Source organism: Pelodiscus sinensis, chromosome 7 (assembly GCF_049634645.1).
Source record: "Pelodiscus sinensis isolate JC-2024 chromosome 7, ASM4963464v1, whole genome shotgun sequence".
Taxonomy (NCBI): Eukaryota; Metazoa; Chordata; order Testudines; family Trionychidae; genus Pelodiscus; species Pelodiscus sinensis.
This window is the reverse complement of record NC_134717.1, coordinates 39385263-39402050: the sequence shown is the minus strand read 5'-3', so window position 1 is coordinate 39402050 and position 16788 is coordinate 39385263. Positions and strand designations below refer to the sequence as shown.

The 16788-nt window shown below is 43.2% G+C and overlaps 1 protein-coding gene across 3 annotated transcripts in view; it reads left to right on the top strand.

The window, feature by feature from the left end:
* LRP2 (LDL receptor related protein 2) overlaps positions 1-16788 on the top strand; it is a 220123-nt gene that overhangs the window by 168305 nt on the left and 35030 nt on the right. For all 3 annotated transcript variants that reach the window (XM_075933562.1, XM_075933563.1, XM_075933560.1), the window contains exons 59-67: positions 450-566; positions 860-976; positions 1921-2058; positions 2912-3034; positions 4472-4600; positions 4748-4879; positions 6575-6706; positions 9755-9898; positions 10733-10898. In XM_075933562.1, coding sequence (XP_075789677.1) covers positions 450-566; positions 860-976; positions 1921-2058; positions 2912-3034; positions 4472-4600; positions 4748-4879; positions 6575-6706; positions 9755-9898; positions 10733-10898 — 1198 coding nt within the window. The remainder of the gene's footprint in view (positions 1-449; positions 567-859; positions 977-1920; positions 2059-2911; positions 3035-4471; positions 4601-4747; positions 4880-6574; positions 6707-9754; positions 9899-10732; positions 10899-16788) is intronic.

The following is a 16788-nucleotide window of genomic DNA, read 5'->3' as shown; positions in this document are numbered from 1 at the left end:
AGTTATCCAGAAGAATGTTATAATGTATATGAAAGTATTAGTCCTGCTTTCCACAAGGTTTTAAGGACTCAGTCCTGCATGTGTATGTGTACATTTGTGTTTGTGTGCATATGTGTAAAAAAATATTTCCCAAATTAAAGAGTGCAGGATCAAACTTAAACTGAATTTATTATTTTCTGATTAGGAGGTGTAATTTCCTCAAGATAAAAGTCATTCTTGGGTAATGTTGTAATAAAACTAAATCTTGAGATGAGTTAACCCACAGTACTCTAGAAAAGCATGAAGTGCTTAATATCACATAATCTCTATTCAGAAATATCAACGTACCAATTTAGTGATTATCTGACATCTCATCCAGCTATCATTTTGCCTGTGTTAATGAGAAAGGCTTGGTAAATTACAGTTGAGTGACTTCATACGTTGTTTGCACTTTGTCTTTTTAATTGAAGGCCCTCGTGAATGTACGGAAAGTGAATACCGTTGTGATAATTTACACTGCATTCCTTCTCGATGGATTTGTGACCATGATGATGATTGTGAAGACAATTCAGATGAACGTGACTGTGGTGCGTATTGACTTTTGTGTGTCATTTCATCATATTACAGACTAAGTCTTGTGCAGGTGTGAAGTCATTCTGCAAAACCATATTTTACATCAAGCAGTATTAGTGAAGCAACTTTTAATGCATGATCTTATTTACCTGAATTTAGAACAGGAAATACCACAACTACTATGGCACATTTAGACAGTGTGCATGGTGAACATCCAGTTTTATACTGTGTGTACATAAAAAATATCCTCTTGATATTTTTTTTCACATGAAGAGATTTCACTGATAATTTTGGAATCTTTTTTTAGAGATGAGGACATGCCATCCTGGGTATTTCCAATGTAGCAGTGGGCATTGTGTTGCAGAACGTTTCAGATGTGATGGAAGTGCAGACTGTCTTGATTTCTCTGATGAAGCGACCTGTCGTGAGTTTAAAGCATATGGTGGGAAATTATGGGGGAACAGCACATTAGACACACTTACATGTGACAGAAAACTTACTCTTTATTGTCTGCTTAATACAGCGGATAAAATCCTGAGTGGTATTGAACACTCGAACATTGACAATTCAAATGTCTTCAGTAATAATTCAGGAGAAATGTAATACATCGGTGCTCATTTTCATCTTCAGAACCCAAATGGTTTGAGCCATGGTACCTTTTCTTCTCATGTTGCTGTCGTAACAGTTGTGATCATCCTTCCAAGCACTTTAGAAAACCCTGAATTAAATGGGAAGGGGAAGAATCAGGACATTTTCAGTGATAGGCCCCATACACAGGAGCTTATTTCCTAGCACATGCGGTCCAACAGAGGCTGAATTAGACAAACTGTGTGGCATGCTGCACACCCTCTATTTTCCATGTTTTTTATTTAGAGGAAAAGGGAAAGAAGATTTACTAGAAAGCTACTGAAGGGCCGTAGAAGCTGATGATGTGTTATTTTCAGTTTTTGTATAGGATTCATATAATTGGAGGGACACTTTATAAACGCAGATACATTAATAATTAATTATCTGGTTATATCCCTGACCATTTATTGAGATTGCTTGTATGAAACATGTAAAATTATATGTATGCATTGCCAGTGATAAATGCATACAATGCCAGTAAAACTCACACCACCTCATTACTGTTCTAAGGCCTATGGCAGTGACTTTAATTTAGATTAAGATTTTACAAAGCTAAAAGGCTAATCAGTATAGCTAGCCAGTGGGCCTTAGTCCTTGAAGTTTTCTATCCCTCAAAATCTTTTAGCTCTCTTCTCCTGTAGAGAAGAGGATGCAGAAGAAAAGAATGACCTATGAAACACTTGCATATTATTTCAGACCGAGGTTCTTTTTTGTACTAAAAATTCAATTTTTTTTCATTAGCAACACGCTATCCGAATGGTACATACTGTCCACCTCTGTTGTTTGAGTGTAAAAACCATATCTGTATCCAGCCATACTGGAAATGTGATGGTGACAATGACTGTGGAGATAACTCTGATGAAGAACTTCACCTTTGCTGTAAGAGAGAAAAATGAAATAATTACAATTATTAGTGGCACAGAAGTAAGAGCTAAATCATAAATATGTTCTCCTGACTGGAGATTTTCATAGGTTTTGGTAAAAATAACCACAGAGAAAATGTTTCAAATGAAGCATCTTTAAATTTACTCCATACTCTCTTGTGATTTTGTAACTCATCCATTGTTTTTCCGGCATCTAACTGTTCAGCTGTAAAAGAGGGGAGAAGTCAAATGATGTGGGGCAATTAGAAATGTGAATAACAGTCAACATTTTCAAAATAGGTGTCTAAAATTAGGACCCTTAACTGAAATTTAGAGATATAAAGGTTTGATTTTCAGTGGTGCTGAGCATCCTCACCTCTCATTAGAGTCAGGATGTGTCCTTAAATGTGGATTATGGGTCCTAACTTTAGGGACTCAAATTCAGAAATTTTGATTAAAACCTATGAGAAACACATTATATACAGCTTAGGCAGCCGCAGTTAGGTGATAGGTGATAACTGCATTTATAAATTGGATGAGCTGTTATATAAACGGTTTTTGCTGTTGTCTAGAAAGATACAGAATGCAGATTATCATGGTACATAGTAGTGAATGCTTGCTGTCTGGGGTACAGGCTACCTTTTTCAAGAAAGCTGATAATTTCTATGTCATAAATACAGATTTTAGTTTCTCTCTAAAAAAAACCCAATTTAATGCTGACTAAAGAATATGTTTACTTTTGTCCTGGAAGACTAATGCTTTTTAAAATAGAGGCATTAGGTAGCCAACAAAAGCAATGTGTTGGTTTGATGGGTTATATTCAATAAATGTTTGAATCATAATTGCTTATTTGATCTGTTTAATTTCAGTGGATATTCCCTGTGAACCACCATTCCGTTTCCGGTGTGAAAATAATCGCTGTATCTACAATCATGAGCTGTGCAACCAAGAGGATGACTGTGGAGATGGAAGCGATGAGAAAGAGGAGCACTGTATGTGTACACATACGCAGCCAAATTTATTCACTGATCAGTAGATTCATTTTCTAGTAGTGCTAGACTTGGACTTCCCTCAGTGTAAAGTATTTGTAATGTTTAAGAATAATAATAAAAACACCCACACTGAATGACAAAATGAAAAGAAATACTTTAAAAGTATTGTTCAGCAGGAAATAATTTGACATGTGCTTATCATAGTACAGAATATTTGTGGAATATAAATATAAGGATAGATTTAATGTGTAACAAAACCAGTATTTGTATACCCACAGTATGCCGCAATAAAATAATGAAAAAGAAAGGATTGGCAACACAAAAATAGTGAGAATGGCAAACGTTCCTGAAGTTGTTTTGAACATGGTTATTATTCATGCAGGTCTTAATAATACTGGGCCTGGAATAATACTCTCAGGAATATTATGTTTTTAGGTCAGTTGAAGGGCAAGCTAGGCTAGTGAGTGGGTCACAATGAGCAGCCTTCAGTCACTTCAGAGGGCCACAAGATTTTCATAACCAAGATGGACTCCTGGGATAGGGTAGTTTTGCTAACTGCATTTGCATACGCAGAATTTGCAGGGTGTACTGATTGAATTGTGGCAGTGCTTTGATTGGATGCCGAGGGTACACATGGCTTTCTGTCAGTTTTGTGTGCAATAAACACATATTTCACTTCATGTGCCCTTGTTTTATATGCATGGCACTTTAGTAATACGAGTAGGAAAAAATTACAGAGATGGAAACCAGCAGAATCTGGTAACTCTGCATGTGGGCAATGGTAACCAAATTTTTCATGGGCCCTGCATAGAACCCCCGTGGGCTGCAGATTACTCACCATTGCTTCAGGCCCTGATACTGCAACTAGCACTGCGTGCAATTTTTATTATGTATCTTCATTAGACAGTGCAAATTTCTGCTCCCAGATAGATGCTCAGTGCCCATTGTCTCAATTGGAATTGCATGTGCACATTTCATAGCAGAATTTCCCCCCTTCCAGGTTAAGCATATTTATCATTAATTGACTTTTAAAATCACTTAATGTCATGTAATCATAATAGCATGTTGTATATGCTAAAATGGTCCCAATTAAACTAAACTATCTAAGACTGGAGTTAAATTTAAAAGTTTAGCGATTAAAAGATATTGAATAGCCCTGCTAAAGCAAGAAGTTAAATAGACTGTTGAGTAGAAAATAGAGTATAAAAAGTACTTATGACATAGCTCTTGCATCTCTAGAAAGAGGAAGTCTGGGGTTTTGGTTGAGGTACAGGACTAGGAATCAGCAGACATGGGTTCTGTTCTCAGCTATGCTGCAGACTTCCAGAGTGATGTGACCAAGTTATTGAACTTCTCTCTTCTGTGAAAGGAATTATGCCTAACTTTTGGATGTTGGGACACTATAGATGATCATGGATTGTATCTTTTCAATTGTAGGTAAAGAACCTACCCCCAGACCTTGTACTGCTGAAGAATTCAAATGTGGAAATGGGAACTGCATTCCTCTACACTACGTATGTGACAATTATGATGACTGTGGAGACCATTTTGATGAAACAGGCTGCAGTAAGTATCAATGTCACTGTCACATGGAGTAATAAAAATCAGTATAATTGAAACTAAAAAAAATTGTAAATAAGAGAAAATAATGGAAACTGTAGCTCTCAATATAATTTATGCTTTTCCAATTAAAATTATTTATATTCTTTTCAGACTCAGGAACAGGACGAACTTGTGCTGAAAATATCTGTGAACATAACTGTACCAACTTAAGTGAAGGAGGCTTTATCTGTTCCTGTAGGCCAGGGTACAATGCCAGTGAGCTGAACCGGAACTCTTGTGATGGTATTTTCAATATTCTATTATTCTTCTCCATGAAAGATGTTTAATTTGGTTTTGTTATGGTAATTTAAATATAACTTTTCATTATGGCATGTAAAGAGGATTTTTGTATTTCACTGGACCTCTTCTGACACAGATTTTGATGCTGAAATATATTTTCTCATCCAGAAACTAGGTCCCAGACACAGTAAAGAACTTAAATCTATGCTTAATTTTAAGCAAGCGAGTAGCTTTCTTGACTTTAATGGGAGTACTCAGATGTTTGATGATAAGCACATTCTGGTTTGTTGAATTAGAGCTTTATGGCTTCATTCAGCTGCACGGAAAAAAAGGGCGTCTTTCCATTGACTTCAGTAAAGGTTGGATCATATCTGAGTTACCACTGTCTATATTTACAACAGAATAAAAGCTTCTGCTCTGAGAAATTCACTAACTTGCATACTGTGCAGCTCTACACTGAAGAATGACTGTAAAAATGGCACTTCTTTGTCAATAGATCTGTTCCCTGTGCAGTTAGCGTAATATATGCTAACTTCAAAGATGAAAATAAATTTGTATTGCTTCTTATTCCATATTGCAGTAGGATCCAGCACATCTAAGAGAGAGTGAACTGGATTCTAGTCTATCAGCTCTGTCTTGAAAATTGTTCGCTAAATCCGGAGATGTGGGGTGCTGGTGTCTTTTCCAAGATAGGCAGCGACAGAGGCAGGGGTCCCTTTCTCTCCACTCACCAGAGCACAAAGCACAGGAGCAGCAGAAGTCCCTCAGTATTTACACCAGGATTTGAGTGTATCTGTTTGACTGGGTGGGCTTAATCCATTCCATACTTTTCCTCCTGCCAAAAACAACTACTTTTTTTGGGAGGGTGTTGGCAGTGAGTCCTGATTATTTATACTCCACAGTGATCACTGGAGCCATCCATCTCTCTCAGAGCTATAGTTTCAGCCCATCTAAAGAGTCCAGCAGATATTCAAGTTATCTTTGCAATTATGAGGGCTAGTAACTTCCCCCTTTTTTGAAGGGATCCTATGATTCAAGGATCTGGGCAGGAGGCATGGGTTTATTGTGCATATGCCTCATTTCAGCCTTGAGTATATTGCAGATGAAGTATATTGAGGATTTTGGAGAAATCCCGCATTAACCAGAGACCAGTATGTGGTATTGCAGTTTATAGTCATATCTCAGCTCCTTGGAGGCATCTGAGAGTGGTTTTAAGGCTTCTGATTTCAGCTAACCACAGATCCGAGGCCACGGCATTACTCTCCTTTATGGAGATTATATTGCCCTCCTATGGTTCAGCAAATTCTCTGGTTTGGCACCAGTCAGGCCCCGAGGGTGCTGGACTAGAGAGGTTCAACTTGTACACAGTTCATTTTCCTGTGAAAACCAATCATGATAAACAGGAGTTAATCTGCTCTAAGTTGTCAGTAGTTAATACTTTTGATTCATCTGATGTTAAACAGTAGCTGTGGAAGAGAGTTCTATTAGATAACTGATACTGAAGTTCTCAGCACTTAATGGGACAATGATCTACTAAATGATCCTTAAAATATGCTGGGAAAAGAGAAACTCTTGGGAAGAAAAAAGGGTGTTTGCCTTATCTGATCAAGAAAGGAGACAAGAATGCCAAAATTATATATGTGACTAGTTCACCTAGGGAAACAACCTGAGATATTTTCTCTCTCCATTTCTGTTTAGATATCAATGAGTGCGAGATCTTTGGAACCTGTCCCCAGGACTGTAAGAATTCCAAGGGAAGTTATGAATGCTTCTGTGCTGATGGCTTTAGGTCTGTGGGGGATCAACAGGGAAAACAGTGTGCTGCTAATGGTATGTTTAATTGACAGCCTGACTGATTGCCATTTGTAATAAACAAGCTCACTGTAACAACTTTAATGAATGTAGGCTTCCCCATTGTACCTGGAAAAAATCTTTTTGTGCAGTATTAGATTATCTCTGGTTTACCTACATCTTTGTACCTTGTTCATCTTTGTGCAGGAATGTAAATACTCCCTTTCTGCATCTATTTGTAAGAATTAAAATAATACCCACTTCTTGCAGGTCTCTGACATGATAAATAATCTAAAAAAATAGGCTGGGTGCCTGCCTTCCCCTCCCTCCAGGTTTCATGAAAACAAAAGACTGTCTATGCTCTGGTTATCAGCAAAGGGCAGCTGCTTGTTAGCTCCCAGTCCTGGAGGCTTTAGATTTTGTAACCTAAGTAATGTATCAGAAGACAGTTGTATTAAATTGGTGCAAATCAAAGGCAGTTTGCTGACAGATCACTATTTATTATTCATGGATCGATGAACACAAACAGGAGGATTTATAACAGCTCATTTATAACTGCAATTATTAGTTCTGTCTTTGGTTAATATCAGTGGCTGTTTTGTGTGTCAGTTAGGGTATGTCTACACTACAAAGTTAATTCGAACTAACGGATGTTAGTTCGAAGTAACTTTGATAGGCGCTACACTAGCGCTCCGCAAGTTCGAACTTAATTCCTCCTGGGTAAACCTCCTTTTACGAGGACTAAGCCTAGTTCGAACTTACTAGTTCGAATTAAGGCATGTGTAGCCCCTTAATTCGAACTAGTGGGAGGCTAGCCCTCCCCAGCTTTCCCCAGTGGCCACTCTGGCCAACACCAGGGAAACTCTATTGCCCCCCTCCCGGCCCCAGACCCCTTAAAGGGGCACGGGCTGGCTACGGTGCCCGTGCCAGGTGCAAGCCTGCCAGCACCCAGCTAGCAGACCCTGCACCTGGCACAGCTCGAGCCAGCCACCCAATGACCCCCCAGCCCTCCCCCTCTTCCCGGGACCAGGCTGGCAGCTCCCGGGAGGCACCCGCCTGGGCTAGTGCGGACATCGTGGACCTTGTCCATGACCTCCGCACTAGGCAGAGGAAAGTGGCCGTCTAGGGCAGGAGAGCTGCCAGCCTGGCCACCCAGGAGCAGGTATGCATGAAAATCAAGGTGGTCCACTGAGACCCCCGACCCTGAGCCCTGAGCTTAGAATGGCCGTACTGGGTCAGACCAAATGTCCATCTAGCCCAGTAGCCTGTCTGCCGACAGTGGCCAACCCTAGGGACCCTGGAGGGGATGGACCGAAGACAGTGACCAAGCCATTTGTCTCGTGCCATCCCTCTCTAGCCTTCCATAAACTTCGGGCAGGGACACCACTCCTACCCCCTGGCTAATAGCACTCCATGGACCCAACCTCCATGACTTGATCTCACTTCCCTTTAAACTCTGTTCTAGTTGTAGCCTCCACAGCCTCCTGCAGCAAGGAGTTCCACAAGTTGACTATTTGCTTTGTGAAGAACAACATTCTGTTACTAGTTTGAAGCCTGCTACCCATTCCTTTCCTTTGGTGTCCGCTAGTCCTTCTATTATGGTAACTAATGAAGAACTTTTCTTGATGCACCCTCTCCACCCCACTCATGCTTTTATAGACCTCTATCCTATCCCCTCTCAGGGTATGTCTACACTACCACCCTAGTTCGAACTAGCGGGGTAATGTAGGCATACCGCACTTGCAAATGAAGCCCGGGATTTGAATTTCCTGGGCTTCATTAGCTTAAGCCGGCCGGTGCCATTTTTAAATGCCGGCTTGTTCGAACCCCGTGCCGCGCGGCTACACGTGGCACGGGCTAGATGGTTCGAACTAGCAAGCCATTCCGCACTATCTGTATGCCTCGTGGGACTACCGTTACTCCTTAGCCTTTAAAAATAAAGCCTTTTCCGGAGGATCTCTTATTCCTACTGGAAAGTAGGAATAAGAGATCCTCCGGAAAAGGCTTTATTTTATGGAGAATCATGTCTAGACTGGCGCTTTTCTCCGGCTTATCTCCAAGCCGGAAAAAAGCGGCAGCCATGTTAATGCAAATACCGCGGGGGATATTTAAATCCCCCGCGGATTTGCCTATTCCAAAGTGCTACATTAGCATCCCTTTTCCGGAAGGGATGCCAGTGTAGACACAGCCAAGAAGTTTTTCCAGAAGAGATCTTCGAGAAAAACTTATTCCAAAGAGAGCGTTTACAGTGCAAAAGTGCATCGAAAAAGCAATCTGCTTTTTTGAAAGATAGTGTCCATTCAGTGTATCTTGCATTTCAGCTGTGATTACTATGGATGGAGTGGCCACCAAGGCACCTGTGCTTTTTCCTTTTTCCTCTTCTTTTGAAAGAACTCCCTCTTCCCCATCTACATATGCCTTTTTCTGAAAGAGCATTTTCAGAAAAAGGCTTCTTCCTCGTAGAATGAGTATTACCAATGTTGGAAAACCCCCTCTGTTTTTTTTTTTTTTTTTTTTTTCAGAAGAATGTGATTGCAGTGTGGACGTAATTGAAGTTTTTTTTTTAAACGGCCATTTTCCCAAAAAAACTCTGTAGTGTAGACATACCCTTAGTGATAAATGACAACATTGTAGTATATTCAGTTAAATAACATAACTTTACAAAGAGGACGCAAGACACCCAGCCTGTTTGCTGTAAGAATTATTAAAAGCTGAAAAGTCAAGGTATGTAAGAAAACTTATGAAAAAACAGTTTTCAGTTTTTCCAGTCCAAGGGCCTGAACCTGCAAACACTTTTGCTAGGCTTAGTGTTTATTATGGTAATGTCATTGACTTCTACAGGACTAGTGATAGTAGTTAACACCGAGTGCAGCAATAAGTAATTGTAGGATCTGAAACCAGTTTTCCAGACCCCAAAAGGTTGGTTAGTTCAGACAATGTCCAAGTAAGTATTTGTTCTACCAGGTTCTCATCTAAACACAGTCTCTGTAAAGTTTAATCTAGGCTTGATCATTACTAATTTTCACCTGCTTCCCATGTGAGAATACTATTGAATTCAGAGAAGTGAAACCTATCATTGCTTTCCAGGTAACCCCCCATTGTTACTCCTGCCAGACAATGTGCGTATTCGGAGATACAATATCTCATCACAGCAGTACTCTGACTACATTGATAACCAGGAGCACATCCAAGCTATAGACTATGACTGGGATCCTGAGGGGATAGGCCTGAGTGAGTATATTTGAAGCTCTCATATTTAACCCAGCAGTATTTCTTTCAGAACTAGTGTTAGTTTTGGAGGTTAATTTTCCCTTTTCATTTACAAACAAATAAGATTAGTGGAATCGACATGTTCTGCAGCTTTTATGTCTCGCTCATGCCTATCCTCTCCCGCTCTGTCAGTTCTTTTACTACCTCTAGTCAGCATGTTTTGGTCTGTTGTCTCTTTCTTTCCCTTTCTTTTCTTACCCAAGGATGTTGTGACTTTTATGGGAAGATTGTGGCTGGTCCTTGCCATGAGTGCAAGCATAGCAGGGTGCAAGAAGCCCCTCATCCTGGCACCCCCAACTTCAGAGCTGGCCACAGCTAGTGGTCTCTTCTAATTTCAGCAGGGCTTCAGGACTGCAGTAGTTTGCATTCATGTGTCTTTCCTCTACCATTCACCCATAGGGGAAAAGGTTGGTGGAGCCTTATGTTCTGACATATGCCGCCTTCCCACTGAACTCACCCCCTGCCATGTGGCCCCTGTATGGGCTCACAAGAGTGTGCCAGCCCTGTGCAATAAAACAGACATCGGGGCAAGGCACCGACTCTTACAAAATGTGGTATGGGGTCTTTAATGATCTCAGCTGTGCATTTTAGACTGACGATTCTAGAATTTGTGCAAATTTTCCTTTATTTGACATTTTCCTGGGGGAGGGACTGGTATGGGATTCTCACAAATGGCAATATGCTGAATTGGTATTTCATATCTGATAGTTATTGCTGCAGCGCTAGGATTTTCCAAAAATGAGTAAATATGTCAAAAGACCGCGCAGTGAAAATAATCTTTGATTTTGTTTGTAGGCATTGTATACTACAGCACTTTGGGACATGGCTCTGAGTTCGGATCTATCAAACGTGCTTATCTCCCCACATTTGACAGCAGTGGAAACAATCCTGTGAAGGAAGTTGACTTGAATCTGAGATACATAGTTAATCCGGATGGTCTAACTGTGGACTGGGTTGGGAGGTGAGTACACAAAAAAGTTAGGAAATGTACACAACTGAATGTGGTAATAGTCTGAGCTATGAATCACTGGTGAGACACACGATATCCTGTCCTTTATCTTAGATTAGAGGTTAGAAGTACAGTATTAGTCTTACGTCCTGCACAACTGTCCTCGAGCTAGACATAGGAGGCCTCAAGGTGGTCCAGACCAATGCACTTTTCTGTGCACTTTGCTTCTTTCATAGAATCATAGAATCATAGGACTGGAAGGGACCTCGAGAGGTCATCGAGTCCAGCCCCCCGCCCTCAAGGCAGGATCAAGCTCTGTCTACACCATCCCTGACAGATGTCTATCTAACCTGTTCTTAAATATCTCCAGAGAGGGAGATTTCACCACCTCCCTTGGCAATTTATTCCAATATTTGACCACCCTGACAGTTAGGAATTTTTTCCTAATGTCCAATCTAAACCTCCCCTGCTGCATTTTAAGCCCATTACTCCTTGTCCTGTCCTCAGAAACCAAGAGGAACAAATTTTCTCCTTCCTCCTTGTGACACCCTTTTAGATATTTGAAAACCGCTATCATGTCCCCCCTTAATCTTCTTTTTTCCAAACTAAACAAGCCCAGTTCATGAAGCCTGGCTTCATAGGTCATGTTCTCTAAACCTTTAATCATTCTTGTCGCTCTTCTCTGTACCCTTTCCAATTTCTCCACATCTTTCTTGAAATGTGGCGCCCAGAACTGGACACAGTACTCCAGCTGAGGCCTAACTAGTGCAGAGTAGACCGGCAGAATGACTTCACGAGTTTTGCTTACAACACACCTGTTGATACAACCTAGAATCATATTTGCTTTTTTTGCAACAGCATCACACTGTTGACTTATATTCAACTTGTGGTCCACTATGACCCCTAGATCCCTTTCCGCCATGCTCCTTCCTAGACAGTCGCTTCCCGTCTTGTATGTATGGAACTGATTGTTCCTTCCTAAGTGGAGCACTTTGCATTTCTCTTTATTAAACCTCATCCTGTTTACCTCTGACCATTTCTCTGACTTGCTAAGGTCATTTTGAATTATGTCCCTATCCTCCAAAGAAGTCGCAACCCCACCCAGTTTGGTATCATCTGCAAACTTAATAAGCGTACTCTCTATCCCAATATCTACATCATTGAGGAAGATATTGAACAGTACGGTCCCAAAACAGACCCTTGAGGAACTCCACTTGTTATCCCTTTCCAGCAGGATTTAGAACCGTTAACAACAACTCTCTGACTACGGTTATCCAGCCAATTATGCACCCACCTTATCGTGGCCCTATCTAAGTTATATTTGCCTAGTTTATCAATAAGAATATCATGTGAGACCGTATCAAATGCCTTACTAAAGTCTAGGTATATGACATCCACCGCTTCTCCCTTATCCACAAGGCTCGTTATCTTATCAAAGAAAGCTATCAGATTAGTTTGGCATGACTTGTTCTTCACAAACCCATGCTGGCTATTCCCTATCACTTTATTACCTTCCAAGTGTTTGCATATGATTTCCTTAATTACCTGCTCCATTATCTTCCCTGGGACAGACGTTAAACTGACCTGCTTTGATCAGAAGCAGCATGTGTCTCAGTCTAACACACGTAACTGGAAGCGTCATATGTTCTAGCTAGCTGCCTGGGCACTGCATATATTCCCCAAGTGGTGGACCAGTCATGCCTCATTTGGATTCTGGTGCACAGGCCATTATGATGAACATTCTTCCTGGCATTAAATTAAGAATTTGTGAAAGAACCTGCCCTATGGCTTCTGCAGAGGGAGGAAGCTTCCAACCCCTTTTCTGTTTATCCAGCTTTTATTTATCTAGGTTCTTACCTGGTTCCTATCCCCATAGTGCATGTGTGGTACCCAAGGGAACCCCCAAAGGTGGCTGCGAGGATACCGGAGAAGCCTAAGTCAAAGTCAGCACTGCTGGCCTTTCTCACCTCTGATATGATACCAGTGAAGTCTAAGTCAAAAATGCCTTCTTCGGATGCTCTGTCGGCATCAAAAAAATCTAAGACGTACTCCCTGCCATTGGTACCCATGCCGCCTCTGGTACTGAGGAAACACAAACAACCAGCTCCAATGACTACACAACTAGCACCGTCCACATCCAGTTAGTGTCACTACCACCCTCCATACTCCCTCTGATACCGACAGCACCGGCACTTAGCTAACTGCTCCCGTTAACAACAGCAGAGCAGCTAAGAATGATATCCATGCTGACAACCCCCTTATTTGGCACATCCAGCAAGTTTACCTTATCCACTCCTGTGGGATCAGCACCGCCATTGTTGAGTGACAAGGATCATGAGCCTCTTGTCAGTGCCCATTCACCAAGGCACTCCTCACCCAAACAGTCTCAACTGCAGCAGCAGCAACAAATGCAACAAGCTTTACCCCAGTGGCAACCACCCCAAAGGCTGCCACCTCCCATGCTAATGCCAGCCAACTAGCCATACTGGGATCCTTTGGGGCCCCTACAGAGCCCAGCAACCACAACAAATGCTGCCTCAACCAACCCCACCTGTACCATCAGGGCCAGCTCAATACCGTCCTTAGATAGATCAGTGTGCCAGGAGGTGGCCGAGCCACCCTCAAGTGATGATGAGTCTACCACCTCTTTGTACCCACCAACACACATCTCATCAACCTCCCCCAATGACACACTGATGCCTCCACCTCCCACAGCTGGAGATGACTTTAAGTCCTTCCAAGAGCTTTACAGGAAGGTGGCGAATGTCCTGGAAATCTCACTAGTCATCCTCCCTGAGACTTGGCACAAATTAATCAATATACTACGTGCCTCACAACAGTCAAATTGGCCCTCCCCATAGACCCAGCCCTTGTGGATACTGCCAAGTCTATCTGGCAGATACCAGTGACAGTATCACTGGTCTGCAAGAGATCAGACCACAAATACTACATAGCACCACAAGGGGGGCTGACTTCATGTCCTCGCATCTGGCCCCTAGCTCCTTAGTAGTTGATGTGATGAACCAAATGGGAAAACAGAGTGCGACGAGGACCACTCCCTATGACAAGGAGTGGAAACGTCTTGACCTCATGGGAAGGAAGGCATATTCTTCTGCGTCTCTCTAACTACGCACATGAAACTACACAGCCATGCTTGCCAAATACACACACCTCATTTTTGAGTAAATGGATCTCATATACAGCCCTTCATACTGCTCTAGATGCCTCTAAGACTGTGTCTTGCTTCATTGTGACAGCAGTGGTGATGAGGAGTTCGTCATGGCTACACTTGTCTGGATTTCCCCAAGAGGTCCAGGCAACAGTAGAAGATCTTTACTTTCAGGGAGCTAAGCTCTTCACCAACACCACTGACACCTCCCTTCACTCACTCAAGGATTCCAATGCCACCTTGAAGATGTTAGGTATCCATATCCATGCAGTAAAGCACAAAGAGGGAAGAAGTTTCACCCACGCCTTTTCGCCAAGCACAAAGGCAATTCAATAACAGAAGGAGGCAGCGCCAGAACAGGAGGAGGCAAACCTGCGACCAATCCTCCACCTCTCAACCATCAACTTCAAGATAAACTTTTTGAATTTCAGATCGAGAGTCTCTGCTCAAGGTGACCCCATTCTATTTACCTATTTCATCAACGTCTAGCACCCTTTTGCCATCAATGGTCCTCCATCACAACGGACAGATGGGCATTGGACATTATAAAGGATGGATATTGTATCCCCTTTTCTTCTAACCACCCTTCCCACCCACTTTCCCCATCCCTCTTCAGGACCCATCTCACAAAAATATTCTTCTCCAGGGGTACGTCTACACTACAGCGCTAATTTGAACTAACTTAGTTCGACTAAGTTAATTCAAACTAAGCTAATTCGAACTAACGCGTCTAGAACTAAAAACTAGTTCGAATTAGCGTTTTGCTAATTCGAACTAGCATGTCCACATTAAGTGGACCCTGAACCAGGCTTAAGGATGGCCGGAAGCAGTGCCGGCAGGGCATCAGAGGAGGACTTAGAGCGTGGAGATGCTGTCTCAGGCTAGTCGAGGGCTGCGCTTAAAGGGTCCCGACCCCCACCCCGGAAAGACAGTTCTAAGGGGTGCCCCGCTTGCAAAGCAGTCCTGGATTGGAGTGCCCGGACTACCCACACTGGGCACATCATACCACTTGGCCATCAGACCGGCTGCACTTGCCGCAGGCTGCCATCTGGGGAGAGGGGGCAATTGGTGGGCTGCAGGAGAGCTTCCACCCCCAGAAGCCCGCAGAGCCAGCCCAGTCCTCCCCATTGGGGGCTCGTACCCCATTCCTCCCTCACCTCCTTCCACTTACCCTTCCCTAGCCCCTTTTCTTGATGTACAAAATAAAGGACAATTGTGTTCAAAAATGGAATCTGTCTTTATTGAACAAAACTGGGTGAGACTGGGAAAAGGAGGTGGGAGAGGGGAAGAGAGAGGGTGGGAGAGGGGAGGGCAACTTCAATGATCAGGGGTTGGGAACAGGTCCCATATGAAGATAGGCTAAAGAGACTGGGACTTTTCAGCTTAGAAAAGAGGAGACGAAGGGGGGACAGGATAGAGGTCTCTAAAAGCAGGAGTGGGGTGGAGAGGGTGCATACAGAAAAGTTCTTCATTAGTTCCCATAAAGAAGGACTAGAGGACCCCAAAGGAAAGGAATGGGTAGCAGGCTTCAAACTAGTAACAGAAAGTTCTTCTTCCCAAAGCAAATAGTCAACCTGTGGAACTCCTTGCTGCAGGAGGCTGTGGAGGCTACAACTAGAACAGAGTTTAAAGGGAAGTGAGATCAAGTCATGGAGGTTGGGTCCATGGAGTGCTATTAGCCAGGGGGTAGGAGTGGTGTCCCTGCCCGAAGTTTATGGAAGGCTAGAGAGGGATGGCACGAGACAAATGGCTTGGTCACTGTCTTCGGTCCATCCCCTCCAGGGTCCCTAGGGTTGGCCACTGTCGGCAGACAGGCTACTGGGCTAGATGGACATTTGGTCTGACCCAGTACGGCCATTCTAAGCTCGGGGGTCTCAGTGGACCACCTTGATTTTCATGCACACCTGCTCCTGGGTGGCCAGGCTGGCAGCTCTCCTGCCCTAGCTGGCCACTTTCCTGTGCCTAGTGTGGAGATCGTGGACGAGGTCCATGATGTCCGCACTAGCCCAGGCGGGTGCCCGCCTCTTGCGGTCCCGGGCAAGCTCCCGGGAGCCGCCAGCCTGGTCCCAGGAAGAGGGGGAGGGCTGGGGGGCATCGGGTGGGTGGCTCCATCCGTGCCAGGTGCAGGGTCTGCTGGCTGGGTGCTGGCAGGCTTGCACCTGGCACGGGCACCGTAGCCAGCCCGTGCCCCTTTAAGGGGTCCGGGGCCGGGAGGGGGGCAGATGAGTTTCCCTGGTGTTGGCCAGAGTGGCCACCAGGGAAGCCTGGGGAGGGCTAGCCTCCCACTAGTTCGAATTAAGGGGCTACACAGCCCTTAATTTGAACTAGTAAGTTCGAACTAGGCTTAGTCTTCGTAAAATGAGGTTTACCTAGTTCGAACTAAGCGCTCCGTTAGTTCGAATTAAGTTCGAACTAACGGAGCGCTAGTGTAGCGCCTATGAAAGTTAGTTCGAACTAACATCCGTTAGTTCGAACTAACTTTGTAGTGTAGACATACCCCAGGCGATTGTCCACTTAGGTGCAGTGGAATTGGCTCTACATCAATACAAGGAAGAAGGATTTTACTCTCACTGCTTCCTCATGTCAAAGTAGTCGGGGGTGGAGACCAATTCTCAATTTCAGGACGCTCAAGAGACACATACGACCACGACAATTTAAGATAGTCACCCTATCCATTATATTCCCCTCCTTTAACAAAGAGGATTGGTTATCGACTCTCGATCTCTAGGACAT